Genomic DNA, 16,695 nt, shown 5'->3' with positions numbered 1-16,695 from the left:
GAACACCACCTGCACCTTGGACGCAGTATGTGAGGGCTTGGCGGACGCGCGCCGCCTCGCGTGCGGTATTGGCATCAAGGCCCGGACACGAGGGAGCACAGTCACACTCGGCGCAATCAGAGCACACCGTCCGGGGCCGTCAGTGTCGATCTCCTGACCTCACAGAAAGTTGTGCAGCACACAGGTGAACGCCGTCAGTGTGGTGACTGGTGCGCAGCACACCGTCCCACGGAAGATCGTCTGTGGGCCGTGGTGCAGATGCTGTCTCCAGGCAGAGTCAACAGTGCAGTGGCAGAAGTTGAACATTCAGCTGCTAGACTCCTTTTCGGGTCAGCAATGCCGTCGAGTTGGCCATCAGGTGGTGTTGCAGAATCATCAGGTACTCTTGATCAGGTACATCAGGTACAGAACCTCTTGACTCATCAGGTAACGCTGTGACTTGTCTGCCAGGCACAGAGGGCGGACATGTCAGAACATACTTCAAATACATTTTTAAAAATAATTTTTTAACCAAAAGCTCTGCAAATTAGGAAGCCTGGAATAGGCTATTGCTTAGCATCATAAAAACTACCCAAATACCCAAATCAGGTTAGGCTTGGTTTACCCAAATACCCAAATCAGGTTAGGTTTGGTTTTTACACTTCAGGCTAAAATGAGAACTATCTTAACATCATTATCCTTGATGTAGAATTGTTGACGCTTTTTGTCTTGCACAATTGGCAATCAGTATTCAGTGACACAGAATTGGAATTTGTGGTTCAGAAACCTAGCATTATTTCACACCTAGCATTTTAAGGCAGTGCTCATTCTTTTTGAAAGCAAGTGTATTTTTTAATATAATTTTCTAGGTAATTCATTTCCTACTGAATATGGTTATGATACCATTGTTACTAATTTGGGTATTGTTAAGGCAGCTGTAGCATGAGTGGGCATATGCTGTAGAGACTGGAGTGATTAAAGTCACTAGAGGCTTGAGGTTTTTTTTAGACATTATGCAGCAGCCTGGGGAGATATGCAGAGGCAAGTCTAGGCACCACCAGAAGGGGGACAAGCAGTCAGCACAACACACAGCTGGCACAAGGGGAGAAGATTGTAAAAACTATTGCCTGGATCCACCTCTGTGGACATCTCCAGGCTGCTGCATGTAAAAAAAAGTATCAAGACTCTAGTGACCTTTTCCACACTGCAGCAAATGCCCGCTTATTCTTGGTCTGCTCTACCTTCCTCCAATTATGAGTTTTGTGTGAAAATGACATTTTTACATTGGTGGAGCTTGTGTGCGCATGGTACACATAAGCCATGCCGGCAGCATTGCTGCAATGAATAGGAAACAGCTCCAGGGCCAAAATACATACCACCTAATACCTTGCCAAAATACATGACATACCTACCACCTACTACGCATACTGCAATTATTTATGTACTAATAAGCCATGGATTATCATTTGCCATGTGAGCACGCACACACATGCGAACCCAATGCGGATTAAGTTTGGCCTGGGTTGTTTATCCATGGTACCAAGGAAAACTCCAGCAGAAACAATAACAAAATTGCAAAGCTACCTGTTTGATTTTGATCATGCTAATTAATGAGCAGCAATATAATATTTTGTTGCTATCAAATATTTCCTTGTGTCGCACGAATAGGTAGGCAAATAGCTGACTGATGGGTAGGCACTTTGTCCTCAAGGGCACTGATACTGAATGTAAACAATGTTCTTGTGACACAACAAGCAAGTTTTCATTACCTTATGAAACTAGTGTCAATTTCAATGTCATTAAAATATTCAATTTTGATGAAAAAATACATATTTATCACAAATAAAAATCATGGGTGATCATGGGCAAGTGCGCCACAAATGACATAAACCCTCCAATATTGTCGAATCAAGCTTAAATTCAAGTCACAACAGCTTCACGACAGGCAAACTACAAGATAATAATCCCTATGCTACTGTGCAACAAATTTAAGGTAGCCACACCAACCAATTTAAGAAAAAAATGCATCACAAATCACCTAAACCACTCACCAAGGACAAAACTGTCATGGCGGGGTCCGCTGCTCGAGAAGAGTCGCCGGCGACTGGCATGTGACGCGGATCTGACGTCACCAGTTGCTGGCGATTGCCCGGCCGTGGCCCGGCGATCGCCAGCGACTTGCTTACGTCATACCTACGTCACACACGATCGTTGGCTGGCGGTCGCTGGCGGTCGCCGGCGACTGCTGCTGTCGCCGGCGACTGAAAAGTTGCTACGTGTGAAAGGGCCATAAGTGTGCGACTCTGAGGCGAGGCATAGCACTAACTGCGGTGGATGATTTTCCTTTCGGCATAACTGGCCTCTAGCCGCTATAAGGTGTAACATGGCATTTGCGCAGATACGTTTCCACACATAACTCTATGCATTGTGCGCGTTGCGCATACACCACGTGACAGAGTGCGCGACAGAGAAGAGTGTGGGATAAGTGTGACACTGATAGTGCATTTTCTGTCACCATGGCGACGCGTTGCCACCCTCAATATTTCTGGCCGAGCGTGCAGAGAACACTGTGCACAGCACAGGCTCGCACATCGGTCGCGATGACGGTTTGCAAATCGACGTGGCTGTTTGAAGCGGCAGCGGCGTTGAGCGATGTGTCGCCTGCAGACGCGGGACGCGGCCGCACGGTCCCCGATCGCTATCTGCTGACGCTGCGGCGCGGAACTGCAGGCGGTGTCTCGGCGGAACTGGGCTGTTCTCTGCGGCTCGGCTCTGGCGCTCCGTGTCACCTTGACCGCGGCCGCCGGCCGGCCGGACCGGACGCCGTCGTGGTGACTGGGGGCCACACATTTCCGGCCCGGTCTGTGGCAGTGTGGCGGTACTCTCTGGTCTCTGCAGAACGACCCCCGGGTCCACAGACGTCCGGAACGGTCTGTGGCGGACGACGGTACTCTCTGGTCTCTGCAGAACGACCCCCGGGTCCACAGACGTCCGGAACGGTCTGTGGCGGACGACGGTACTCTCTGGTCTCTGCAGAACGACCCCCGGGTCCACAGACGTCCGGAACGGTCTGTGGCGGACGGCGGTACTCTCTGGTCTCTGCAGAACGACCCCCGGGTCCACAGACGTCCGGAACGGTCTGTGGCGGACGACGGTACTCTCTGGTCTCTGCAGAACGACCCCCGGGTCCACAGACGTCCGGAACGGTCTGTGGCGGACGACGGTACTCTCTGGTCTCTGCAGAACGACCCCCGGGTCCACAGACGTCCGGAACGGTCTGTGGCGGACGGCGGTACTCTCTGGTCTCTGCAGAACGACCCCCGGGTCCACAGACGTCCGGAACGGTGTGTGGCGGACGGCGGTACTCTCTGGTCTCTGCAGAACGACCCCCGGGTCCACAGACGTCCGGAACGGTCTGTACTAACACCACTGAGCGACCGCCGGATCCGGAGTCGGCATCCCCTCAGTCACGTACCGGACTCACTGCAGAGCGACTCCCGAGTCCAGAGCCGCCAGGCCCATCCCCTGCAGTCGTGTGGTCGCTCTTCTCAGTCTCTGAGCGTACGTTGATGTCATACTTATATCAGTATCAGTTTATATCGGATGGGGCGGCAGTCTGACTGTCCAAACCGGATGGACAGACTATCGGCCGGAACTTGGAAGGAAAGGCGGGTGGGATGGATAGTAGGCGCTGGTTACGGGCCGACTGACTCCCTGCCACCGTGGCTTCCCGGTGACTCTCCCTGGCACCGTGACTCCCTAGTGACTCCTTGGTACTGTGACTCCGCAGTGATTATCCTTACCATCGCGCCGTGACTCCCTAGTGACTCTTCCGACTCCGTGACTCCCCAGTGACCTTCCAAACCATGTCACCGCGACTCTCCCTGCCACCGTGACCCACTAGTGTTTCTCCATGCCGCCGTGACTCCTCAGAGACTCTATGCCACCGTGACTCCTCAGTGACTCCCTGCCACCCTGCCTTCCCATTGACTCTCCTTACCATCATGATTTCCTAGACTACTTGTCTCTTAACCCTCGCCGGACCTATTGGTTTTCTACATACGCGCCGGCCGAGGGGGGGGGGGGGCGGGTACGACCCCCCTCGCCGTTTCGCCCCTGGTGGAGCTAGCGCGTCGCGGAAAAAACGAGCGTGTGCGCCGTTATGAGACGCAGAGTTTGGTACCCGATTTTAAGGTCCTAGGTCAACCGGTGACCTCTGAGGTCAGGTCAAGTGCCCCAGGGTACGGTTCAGTTTTTGGTGAATAACTTCGCAAAAAACGACCGCAGAGCCGCGATTTTGGCAGCATCGTGTTCGCCTCGCTCAGGCGCGTCGAATGATATACTTTTTATCCGGGTCAGGTCAACTTGGGGTGTTGACCTCAGGTCAAGGTCAGGTCAGCACCCCCAGGTCACGAAGTAGGTCGAAAGAGGTCATGTCGCATATCATTCGATTCGGCAGGTCTTCCTGAGTCCATTGGTGGCTTTCTCGACTCGCTAGCTCAATTTGATCAAGAGTTATTGACGAAAAACTAATATGACCTTGATGACGTCATAAATGACGTCACGCAAGGTCAACATTGCAAAAGTGACGCATCTAACCTTGCAAGGAGTGCGTCAAATCACGATTCTGTGTGCTTGAGATAGTTCGAGATCGTTCCCGGCGCCAGAATAGCAGTTTGCATTTTTCCCCTTTGACTTATAATGGTGAGGTCACGAAAATGACCTGACCTCATATGACCTTTAGGAAAAATCCGAGATATACAAGTTGTGAGACTCATAATGGATACTAGATCCTGCAAGTTTCATTTCCCTGTGACATCTCCTCTGGCAGTGAGGGCGTTGCGAAGTTGCGACATCTGAAGACCGTGCAGAGGTTCACTTATGACGTCATAGGTCAGTGACCTGACCTGACCCAAAAATGCGGTTGGTGTCAAAAGATGCGGCTTGGATCAAAGGTCAGGTATGCCAAGTTTCAGCTCTCTATCGCCAGCGTGTTCGGAGCTATCGCGAAAAAACCCTAGGGGGGGGGGGGCGGCACCCGCCCCCCCCCCCCCCTCGGCCGGCGAGGGTTAAGACTGGGACTCAGTGTGAAATTATCAACATGCACTTCTTAGAGGTTGACTTGGGAAGAATTTCAATTGGATCTGTTGTCTGTTTGCCAGTCAGTATTGATGCGACACGTTATCATTGTTTTTCACTTTGTTTTTCCTGTGGCAGCGGTGCTTTGTTTCTAGCTATGCCCATTTCAGGGACAAGCGGTAACCTGGCTAGTTTAACTGGCTTTTATGTGGTATATTTTTGTCGGTGCCGAGTACAAACACTGGGTGGCTCCGGGCTCGTCTTACGTCGTATTGAGTTATGGCGAGGACCTCCGTGTGTTGGCACATCACTCATGCATCGCTAACGGCTTATGAATGGCGGCGCATCACTGACACACATCAGTGACGACGCGGCGCTCGCTCACCAGTGTCAGCAGAGTGCGTGTCCAGACGGCCGGCTGACTGAACCTGACCTTGATAAACCGACTCAATACTCGTTACAGAATGACTCTGACGGGGGATTGTCACCCACTAGTGATCTTGTCTGTGTCTGACAAACTAGGAGCCCTCGTTTTGGTGCCAGTTACCGGAGTTTGCGGTCCGCCGTCTGACCAGTCCCCGCTGTCAGACCCGCCGTCTGACCAGTCCCCGCTGTCAGACCCGCCGTCTGACCAGTCCCCGCTCTCTGACCCGCCGTCTGACCAGTCTCCGCTGTCTGACCAGTCCCCGCTGTCTGTCCGCCGTCTGACCAGTCCCCGCTCTCTGACCCGCCGTCTGACCAGTGACCAGTCCCCGCCGTCTGACCAGTTCCCGCCGTCTGACCAGTGACCAGTCCCCGCCATCTGACCGCCGTCTGACCAGTCCCCGCCGTCTGACCAGTCCCCGCTCTCAGTCCGCCGTCTGACCAGTCCCCGCTGTCTGACCAGTCCCCGCTGTCGGTCCGCCGTCTGACCAGTCCCCGCTGTCAGACCCGCCGTCTGACCAGTCCCCGCTGTCTGACCAGTCCCCGCCGTCTGACCAGTCCCCGCTGTCTGACCAGTCCCCGCTGTCGGTCCGCCGTCTGACCAGTCCCCGCTGTCTGTCCGCCGTCTGACCAGTCCCCGCCGTCTGACCAGTCCTTCCGCTCTCGGCAGGGCTGAGGCCACGCCCATGGACTCGCCGGGCAAGTCGGGCGCCAAGTTCTACCAGTCGTACGACAAGCTGTACATCATCAAGGCGCTGACCAGCGAGGAGGTCGAGCTGATGCACTCCTTCCTCAAGGAGTACCACCCGGTACAGTGGGGGCTGCACCGGGCAGTCGCCGGTGGTGTGGTGTGGGCCGCTGGCACAAAACGGGACCAGCGGCTGCCGAAACTAATGTCTGTGCTGGCCGCCGGGGTTTTATAAGTAAAAGCGTATGGTATTTCGAGAAGGGCTGCTTATCTATTTGTTTGCAGCATTTCTGATCAGCATATATGCTCGGTAAATGTGTATGTTATCTCGTGAAATAATTTGATGAACGTTGTTCTCCTGTTTTATTGCACCGTTTGCCTACCTTCGCTTGCTCAATTAATAATGCACACCCGAGTGGATCATATTGAACCGCAGCCACGCCCCGCACCATTCGCCTGAGTGGTCCTTATTGAACCATACCGATGCCCCACGTCATCCCGCCTTGGCAGCATAACTTGTCGCCGGGCGACTGATAGTCGGGCGAGTGCAGGACCGGAAACTGGGCTGATAATCCGTCTCGCTGACTCATCAGCCCTTCCGCGGACAGAGCTGGGACCCGGGGACCGGGGATAGTGGGGAGCTGGGACGGAGCTGGGACCAATGGGCAGATGGGACCCGGGAAGTGGGGAGCTGGGACCGGGGTACCGGGGGTAGTGGGGAGCTGGGACAGAGCCGGGACCAATGGGCACTGTCGGGACCTACTAACACCAGCACTGTCGGGACCTTCCGTCCCTCCAGCACTGGCTGGTTTACCGTACTCTGCCTTCACTCCCCCTACACTGCCCTAATTTGTCTACACTCTCGTGTTTTATCCTACTCTACACTGCCCTGATTTACCGTATACTGCTCTGGCTTACAACACGCCTGCCCTTATCCCCGTTCCACGCCCTCCCTTCTCTTCCGACACTGTCCTGGCTTATACAACCCACCATTCCTCGTTGCCCTGTACCTTTTATATCCATGGCTACCGCTGCCTTCTTTTTGCGCATCACTGCCCCTCTCCCTGTGTGTCCGCCTCCCTGTTCGTTTGCCTGTGTCTGTCCCGCCCTGACCGGCTGTTCCTCGCTGTTTCAGTACAGTGCCGTCAGCCCCGCCCTGACCGGCCGCCCTGACCGCTTCGGTCTGTTTCAGTACATCGTGGAGCGGCACGGCAAGACGCTGCTGCCCCAGTACCTGGGCATGTACCGGTTCACGGTCGATGGCCTGGAGCACTACCTGGTCGTCATGCGGAACGTCTTCAGCAACCACCTGCCGCTGCACAAGTGAGACGTCCGCCTGCGGCGCCGGGAGACGCCGTGCGTTTGGTGGAGGAGGGGGCGCTGTGTGGGGCAGGAAACTGAAATTCTTAGCACTGAGAGGGAGAGCTCGCTGTGGTGATGTGTGCTCTGCCTATTTTAGGAGTATGGAAGAAACACAGGGAGTTGGATGAAAGCTGTACTCGTTCGGACAGGGGTTTGGAAAATGAACGTTTCGCCACTGTGTTCCAACGCTTCGGGCATTTCCACTGTGTGATTTACTGAGGAAACCCAGAAAATGCCGGGGAAGAGGGACGGGACAGACAAGGGAAGAGTGGTAGGGAGCTCAAGAAAGAGAAAACGAATCCTTTAGCCTCGGCATCGGAAACACCTTAAGTTTTGCACGATCATTTCTGGCAGTGAATATCTTCCAGCGTTCTATTACGCCTCCTATCAATCAGACATGTGCTTGGATCCGAGAGCTGGATCTATGATCTCAGTGGATCTCTCGACAAAATAGAGGGGTTGGATCTATGATCCGAGTGGATCTCTCGACAAAATTCAGGGGTTGGATCTATGATCCGCATGGATCTCTCGACAAAATTTAGGGGTCGGATCTATGATCTCTGTGGATCCAGCGGGCAAAAATTTGTGGAGGACCTATGATCTATATGGATCTCACGACAACATGTAGCCAATGAAACCCTTATCCTACATAATTGTACACCTTACAGTGCAATACAATTGAGAATTATCACTTGTGGACATGGTTATTGGTTAAGACCACTTGTAATCATTAGGTATCATCATTAAATTTGAATTTAAATAAACAACATTTGTACTACATTTAAAATAAACCAAGAACATGCATATTGCTACTTTTTGTGACCAATTGTAACTTTTTCATGACAGCACTGATGACAATCTTATCAACAAGCTACAGCCACTTTAATTCAATGAACAAACAGTACAGACAGATGCAGTGGCAGCAGGGCACTGCAGATTTTCATTTTGGTCCCATCCTTTCCATGCAACGCCAGTAGGGCTAATGTTAAAATGCCAAAATCTATGGGGGGCACTGCACCCTGTTGTCACCCCCCCCCCCCCCCCTGTTCTTCCGCCTATGGACAGATGTTAGGAAATCAAACCTGGAAGCCAAATAGGTCAGTTTTGTTAAAAATAATCCAGCAATCCACTTCTGCCAGGCATGAAATCCCAATCCAGAATGTTCGTATGAGCTATTAGTATGTGCAACACAATTTCGATTTAGTAAGAATAGCAACCAACCTCTAATACTTTCCTAATAAAACTACAAGTTCAAAAATGGCATCAACTTCTTCAGATTACCTACTTTTGGCATCGTGCTTGATCGTGCCACGTGTGGTGCCATGTGCTGTGCTTTTGTTATGAGAGAGCCTCCCAAAAAAAGACAAACGAAATTCACAGCTCACGTTTTGGTAATATGGTTTTATTACGTCATTATCGTTTGACCAATGAAAAATCTTAATTTGACTAAAACCGTAATGATTCCAAAAGATTCCCCGTAATAGGCCCTTTAAACTAATGACGTAAGATATTGTTATTCTTTTGAAAAGTGAATAAAATAAAGATGCAAGGCGCACACCGCTCAGGGTCATATAATACCGTTTCAGCTTACGTTTACGTCATTAAATTTAACGCTACAAAGATGATATTCACAAACAATCTTACCATAAAATTATGTGAGGCAGAAAAAATGAACATTCTTTTAGAAAAAACTCCAGGCTTTTGAATTTCCAGTTTGATTTTTTATTTATTTTCATTATACTCGAAGGTAGAACGCCTAGCTCATTTGTTATTTGAAATGACGTCACGAGTTCCATTTAGATACTGAATAATCGTTTTACGGTAAATATCCAAGGCCATTACAATTGATATTTCGCTTCCCATCACTTCCGCAGGATATTGAATATTTCTATACTTTTGTTTATATCTCAGTTTATTTTATCAAATATTTCTTTCAATAGATTGAAATACCTTTACCTAACCAAGCCACATGTGTCAGTATCATCTTTTATTGTTTATCAATCAATTGTGGTAGCTGGAAACTGGAAAGCCTCATGGTTGTCTAATGCAAGATTGTCTTATCAATATCATTATGTAGATTCTAACATGAATTGTGATGTGGTAGGGACCTAGTTATGTATTGTTCATTAGTCATTACTTTGACTTACCTCTATGTTAATTGTTAATGCAAACTTTTCTGTTGGTGTGTACTATGTGAACTGTGAACAATCTTCATGTCACTCAATTCTCTCAAGTTGTGACCGTCATGAGCCTCCTTTATTTTGTATTCTGTATAATGTAACTGGATGCCTTTACTAATGGCCTTTGTATAAGATTGTTTGTTTCTAACCATACTTTGGTATTCATAACTTCTTATGAAAGAAAGTTGTTAACATTTTGAGCACCTATGAGCTATGATCCCAATGGATCTCACGACAAAATTGGAGAGCCAGATCTATGATCCGAGTGGATCTAGCGACAAAATTGAAGGGTCAGATCTATGATCCCAGTAGATCTCTCGACAAAATTGAGGGGTTGGATCTATGATCTGAATGGATCTCGGATCGGGATCCATGGGATCGGATCTCAGATCCATTTTTCCGGATCCAAGCACATGTCTGCTATCAATACCCTCTTTTTTGGTCCGTCCTGCAGCCCTTTGGTCTATTTATTCGACAAGGCTTGCAACTGTGAACACCTTACGTCTGTTGGCACCCTATGCTTTATTTAAAGGCTCTGTGAATTTTGTCCATTTCTCGGTCTCGTGCAGGAATGTATTAGCCGAGACTGTGTCCCGGAGACCTCCCCCGCCGCCGCGCCGCTCTCTCACGCCACATCGACCCCCTGAGAGAGCTGTCTGGTAATCAGCCGGAGCGCGCCGCGCCCGGCGCCCAGTCATTAGCACCACAGAAGGCCGGGCGCCGTCTGCGGCGGGGCGGGGTGGAGCCGTTTAGGTGGGGGTTGGGGTGGGACCGCCGTCTGTGGCGGCGGCGGCGGCGACAGGGAGGGGTGGGTCCGTCGGCGGTAGGGGCGGGGCGGGGGCGTCTGCAGTAGGGCGGGGCGGGGTCATCCGTGGCGCGTTGGTGTGGGGTCGTCCGTGGCGGGGCGGGGCGGGTCAGGGCGCGGCCGTCGGCGGCGCTGCGGCGCGGTGCTTTCTCGGCGGGGCGGGGTGAGACCGTCCCGCCGTCGGTGGCTCAGAGGGGGGCGGAGGGCCGGGCGGGGTCGGCCGCCGGTCGGCAGTGGTCGGGCCGTCGTCTTCGTTGGCTGGGTGGGGCAGTCCGGTCTGGTCCGGGCCATCGGTCGGCGCTGAATGGGCCCCGCGGCGCCGCACTGCGTCACTGACCGGCCGGGCGCACATGTGCCACAGACCGGCCGGGCCCAGCCGCACATGTGCCGCAGACCGGCCGGGCCCAGCCGCACATGTGCCACTCAGCGCACGTGTCCGCCACCCTCGGAGCTGGGCTTTTTACCTGTATCTGTGGCCAACGGGCGCCGAGCGCAGATGTCACTGGGCTGAACACAGAGGGAGGGGTTGTCACCAGAAGACACCGGGCGATGATTCAGCAAGAGCCATTGCGTAGTGTGCACGTGCTGGGAGTGTCCCGTAACAGTAGGTAAAGGCCGAAACACAGTAATTATGTTACGGTGCAGGAAGCGCATTAACACGGTCCCGGAAGGGCCATCAGTACAGCGTCGATCGGGCTCGGGGTCCGACCGACCGCAGCCGAGAGCCGCCCGCCTGGCCGCCCCGGTCCGCCCCGGTGCCGGTAATGGACGGACGATGGATGCGTCCGGCCCGGCCGCCACGGCCATGCGTGCAGCCACTGATTGAAAGAAAGATGCCCAGGGAGAAATGCAGGGGGCGGGGAGATGTGGGGCATGGGCGGTCAGCGGTGGGTCCGCGAGTCCGGAGCTGCCAGGGACCTCACCGAGAGTCGCGAAGGACATATGTTTCGTTCCGAGTTTTCTCTTGCGCGCATTTGAACGTTTTTCTAGGATTGTAGTTGTTCCGAATCGATTCCATTAAGCCCGATGCGCTAATCTGATTCACTGTTCTTAGCTTGGCTTGTGTTTAGGCATTTAGCGGCTCATGGAACCTGTCATACGGGCAGCTTGTGTTAATCTTACATGACTTGCCACTTTTCGTTATTTATGCACAATGTACATACAACGAAAAACGGTCAGTCCATGATGTGCTACCATATCGTCGCATTACAGCATAGTAGCACAGTATTTTGTTTTCATCCTCCCCCCCCCCCCCACCCGTCCTGCAGGAAGTACGACCCCAGTGACCCCCCCCCCCGTCCGTCCCTCAGGAAGTACGACCCCAGTGACCCCCCCCCCCGTCCGTCCCTCAGAAAGTACGACCCCAGTGACCGCTCTCCCTCTCACCCGTTCCACAGAAAGTACGACCCCAGTGACCGCTCCCCCCCCCCCCACCCGTCCCGCAGGAAGTACAACCCCAGTGACCCCCTCCCGCCCGTCCGTCCCTCAGGAAGTACGACCCCAGTCACCAGTGACCCCCTCCCCCGTCCTTCCCGCAGGAAGTACGACCCCAGTGACCGCTCTCCCTCTCACCCGTCCCGCAGGAAGTACGACCCCAGTGACCCCTCCCGCCCGTCCGTCCGTCCCTCAGGTAGTACAACCCCAGTGACCCCCCCCCCCCTTCCCGCCGCCCGTCCCTCAGGAAGTACGACCCCAGTGACCCCCCCCCCCCGTCCGTCCCTCAGAAAGTACGACCCCAGTGACCGCTCTCCCTCTCACCCGTCCCGCAGGAAGTACGACCCCAGTGACCCCTCCCGCCCGTCCGTCCGTCCCTCAGGTAGTACAACCCCAGTGACCCCCTCCCCCTTCCCGCCGCCCGTCCCTCAGGAAGTACGACCCCATTGACCCCCCCCCGTCCTTCCCGCAGGAAGTACGACCCCAGTGACCCCTCCCGCCCGTCCGTCCGTCAGGAAGTACGACCCCAGTGACCCCTCCCGCCCGTCCGTCCGTCAGGAAGTACGACCCCAGTGACCCCTCCCCCCCCGTCCGTCCGTCAGGAAGTACGACCCCAGTGACCGCTCTCCCTCTCACCCGTCCCGCAGAAAGTACGACCTGAAGGGGTCCACGGTGGACCGAGACGCCACCTCCAAGGAGCTGCGCAAGGAGCTGCCCACGCTCAAGGACAACGACTTCGTCAAGGACGGCATGCACGTGGAGATCGGCGGCCTGGCCAAGGAGAAGCTGATGGACACGCTGTCGGCAGACGTGGCGGTGAGTCCGGGGGCGGCGGAGGAGGTACGGGAGAAACAGGAGGGCGGGAGGACGGGACGGGGATTGGGAGGACGGAGAGAACCGAACGGAAGACAGAGGGCGGACTGGGGACGGAGAGGACGAGCTGGGGACGGGGAGGATCGGCTGGGGACGGGGAGGATCGGCTGGGGACTGAGGGGACGGGCTGGGGACTGAGGGGACCGGGCTGGGGACTGAGGGGACCGGGCTGGGGACTGAGGGGACCGGGCTGGGGACTGAGGGGACCGGGCTGGGGACGGAGGGGACCGGGCTGGGGACTGAGGGGACGGGCTGGGGACTGAGGGGACCGGGCTGGGGCTGGGCTGAGGACTGAGAGGATCGGGCTGAGGACTGAGAGGATCCGTTGGGGACTGGCTGGATGGTTGGTGGGCGACTGCATGTAGGACTGGTTGCAGGTTGTATAGGTGATCGGCAAGGGAACCCGAGATGGCGCATTCTTGGCTGGCGTGTCGTGCGGTGGCCCCTGGCACCAGGCAGGCAAAAGCAGGTCGTGTGCTCATCTATTCCAATAGTTTGAATATTTGGACGGGTGTATCCTGTAATCTGCATTAACCCGCGAGTTGCTGGGGGGGGGGGGGCGTTAAACGCCCCCACTTTTTTCGCCGGGCCATAGCATAAAAACGGCGCGCCACAGGCGCGCCAAATTTTGGGTACCTGTAGGGAATTGATTAAGGTTTATTGTGACAAAGTTTAAAAAAAATCGGTCGGAAAATTTTTGAGATATCGAGGTTTTAGTGACGTCATGATTTCTGACTTTTCGACCAAAAACGGCATATGTTCAAAAAATCATATAAAATCACAAAATAGACATACAGACATGCCTTAAACGCCATTAGACTGCCAATACCATGAACAGTCAAATGGCTATCTTCGATTATTGATTATCGGTCCGCATTTTCCAAAATCTTGAACTGAATCTTGGCAATTTCTCGTGACTACTTCACGACCATGATACATGCATTTCTTAAATTGAACTTTTTTAGCCAAACACGTACACATATGATAAAATGAATGTCACCATCGTGTTCTACGCCCCAAATTACCCATAAAACATGTGTCACAGGCTGCGAATATCAGTTTTGATTTTCGAGGATATGTGCCTACCGGGTTGACCTGACCTTGACCCTGACCTATGCTTGACTGACCCCTACATGGAGCTGACACTCTTGTAGGCCTTATATGATGGATTGTGCACCGTTTTGACAGAGTTTATGACGAGAGGCGCCCATTGCGAAGTCCGGAAGTCCATGCTACTGAAAGCCCGATTTCAGGTGTTTGACCTGACCTTGACCCGACCTGTGACCTCAAAATTCAACTTTAAAGTACTCAACTGAAGCGTCTCGTCGCGTTCTTTCGTTTGCCGCCTCGTGCGTTTCGCTGCGCCTATTGGTTCTCGAGTTATCGGCTGGGGGCGTTTAACGCCCCCCCCCCCCCCAGCAAACGGTGGGTGGCGAAATACCCCAGCAACTGCCGGGTTAATCCCATTCTGTCGGTGTCGTGGTGCAGCCGTGGGCGGCTTCTGATCGATTTTAGTGGAACACGTTGACTTGATCCAACTGCGTTCCACTCCGCCAGCCATACACACATTATCATCTTAAACTGAGCAGATCTCCTAAAAAGTTGGTGAAGTTTTAGTGTGTTATCGTTTAGCGAACATCGGATAGGCATGTGGTGTTTATCCATTCTATGGTTGCTTTGAGCTTGGTTATGTTCCGAGTCATTTCGAAATGTCACGATGTGCTGACACTCTCCCCAGCGTGTAGCAGCCGGGTCCGTGGTCGCGCCAGGCACAGCCGGTATCAGTCGCCTGTGTTTGTTGGTGGCAGCGTTATGGGCCGGCTGGTTTCGGCGGCGTTTCAAGTTTTGTCGGCGCGAGCAGTGAGCAAGCTGAGGTCATCATTCTGTTATCAATGCACTGCGGTTACTGGCGTCAGTCGTTCCACCCCGTCTTACCCGGCCCCACCTTCCGTTACCCCGCTGATCCGGCGCCTGTCGGCGGGCCTCGTCGACTCCTTACAGTACCGCCGCCGTCCGCTCGTCCGTCTCCCCGTCTCCCCGTCTCCGCCGGCCGGGCCGTCTCCGTCTCCCCGTCTCCGCCGTCCGCTCGTCCGTCTCCCGGTCTCCCGGTCTCCGCGGGCCGGGCCGTCCGCCGTCCGGCCGTTATTGGGGTATTCTGGTGACGCGGTCCGCCGCCGTAGTGGCGGGGTTGGCGCCGCGGTCCGGAGTTATTGCCCCCGGGGCTTGTTCGGGCCTCACGCAGGGTGATCGTCGCATAGCGGAGAGAGCAGTGACGAGACTCGGGAATATTCTGCACAATGGAGGGCCCAGGGTTACGAGGTGCGGTTTAACGGGATTGTGCGCACTATCCTCGCTCATTGAATATTATGGAAACTATAAAACATGAGAGCGTTTATAAAACGAAATATCCTATGAAATATGGCCGAGCTATAAGTGCTATGGCACACTAGCGCTGAATTTCAGCGTGGATTGTTGTCTGTCAGTTCATAATTATTTGTTTTCTGCTTATAACAGCTGTTGATATTTGTTTCGAACTCACTCCACTATCAAGCCTGTGTAGTTGTTAAACAAGCAAGTGGCATGGCGTAGTCTGTCAGCTGTACCATCTCATATAGAAATATGCATCATGCATCATTACTTGGCTCGCTAGTGCAAACAGGCTGTTGGCACACTGCTAAGTAGAGTGAGGCCGTGCCCCTTTGATATCGGCCGCAGGCCATGTTGAAATGTGTACTGCGGCTGCTCGTAATTCCGTGTTAGTTCATGCAGAGGTGAATCAGTTTGACGTTAAGCCTCGGCAAACACGCCGATAATGCCTCCGATTGCCACTGCGTCCGCGTGGCGTGGCTTTCCCTTGTATTAGCGCAGGACTGACTAATCTGTCCTCTGCTCTTTGCACCTGCCCGGCCGGCCGCTGCGCCGCCGCCGTATAGGTGTAGATCCTGTTTCACGGCACGCCGCTGCCAGTTATTGGCGCCCGGTTTCTATGGAAACGTAAGCACAATTGTTGGCTTGGCGAGCTGGGGTCGCTGCGCGCCGCCTCTGCGCCGTGTCCCAGTTGATCCCATCCCGCCGTGTTCCTCCGTGGCCCGGCTGCTCCCGTCTCGGCTACTCCCGTCTCTCCACGTCCTACTGCTCCCGTCCCTCCTAGGATCCTGGCTGGTCTGGCCCCGAACTGCTCCCACCCCGGCGGACCCATCGGCCGGGCTGATTCCGTTCTGGTCTGGACATCACTTATCTGGCTGCCATGGCCCCGCTGGGCCGAGCTGATTCCGTTCTCGTCCGCCAGCCGCCGCCGTGGGAAGCCCCTCAGCTGCCGGCCTGCCTTTGACTGGACCCGTTTGGCCTAGCACGCGATGGCGGCTGACGGGGTCACTGAAGGACGGACAGAGGATGGAACTGATGGGACGGACGGGACTGATGGGACTGGATGACCGATGAGACGGATGGGACGGACGGCTGAGGGGATGGAACGGCCGGCCGGCCGGCCGGCCGAGGGATTTGATTGGTTAATCTGATGGTTAGCAGCTCCCTTCAGACCAGGGGGTGTCACTATGATTGAAATGTTTTGGTTGCTAAGATCTCCTTTTTTTATTCGTTACAACCCAGCACCATCGTGTACCTACTGTCTGCGAGTACAGTCCCGGCGTCTGCCGCGCCACGGTGACGCCGTTCCGCCGTGTCGCGCCCTGCGTCTGCCGTTTGCCGCCGGTCGCCGTCCGTCCGTCCGTCCGTCTGTGGACCGTCCATCGATCCACCTTTGAACCGGACACGGCCGGCTCGGCGCGGCGCGGATAGCTGATTTACTCTCGTCTGGCCGAGGTCGGCGCGATCCCGGCCCGCCGCCGCTCCGGCAGTGGAGGAATAGCAGT

General features: G+C 54.3%; 1 protein-coding gene across 1 annotated transcript in view; it reads left to right on the top strand.

The window, feature by feature from the left end:
- Positions 1–16,695, top strand: part of LOC122392294 (phosphatidylinositol 5-phosphate 4-kinase type-2 alpha-like) — a 47,537-nt gene that overhangs the window by 14,176 nt on the left and 16,666 nt on the right. The window contains exons 4-6 of the mRNA XM_043386985.1: positions 6,152–6,290; positions 7,362–7,492; positions 12,598–12,766. Of these exons, the coding sequence (XP_043242920.1) occupies positions 6,152–6,290; positions 7,362–7,492; positions 12,598–12,766 (439 nt within the window). The remainder of the gene's footprint in view (positions 1–6,151; positions 6,291–7,361; positions 7,493–12,597; positions 12,767–16,695) is intronic.

This window comes from Amphibalanus amphitrite, unplaced genomic scaffold (assembly GCF_019059575.1).
Source record: "Amphibalanus amphitrite isolate SeventyFive unplaced genomic scaffold, NRLGWU_Aamphi_draft 000480F_arrow, whole genome shotgun sequence".
Lineage (NCBI taxonomy): Eukaryota > Metazoa > Arthropoda > Thecostraca > Balanomorpha > Balanidae > Amphibalanus > Amphibalanus amphitrite.
The sequence above is the reverse complement of the archived record's forward strand: the minus strand, read 5'-3'. Positions and strand labels throughout refer to the sequence as shown.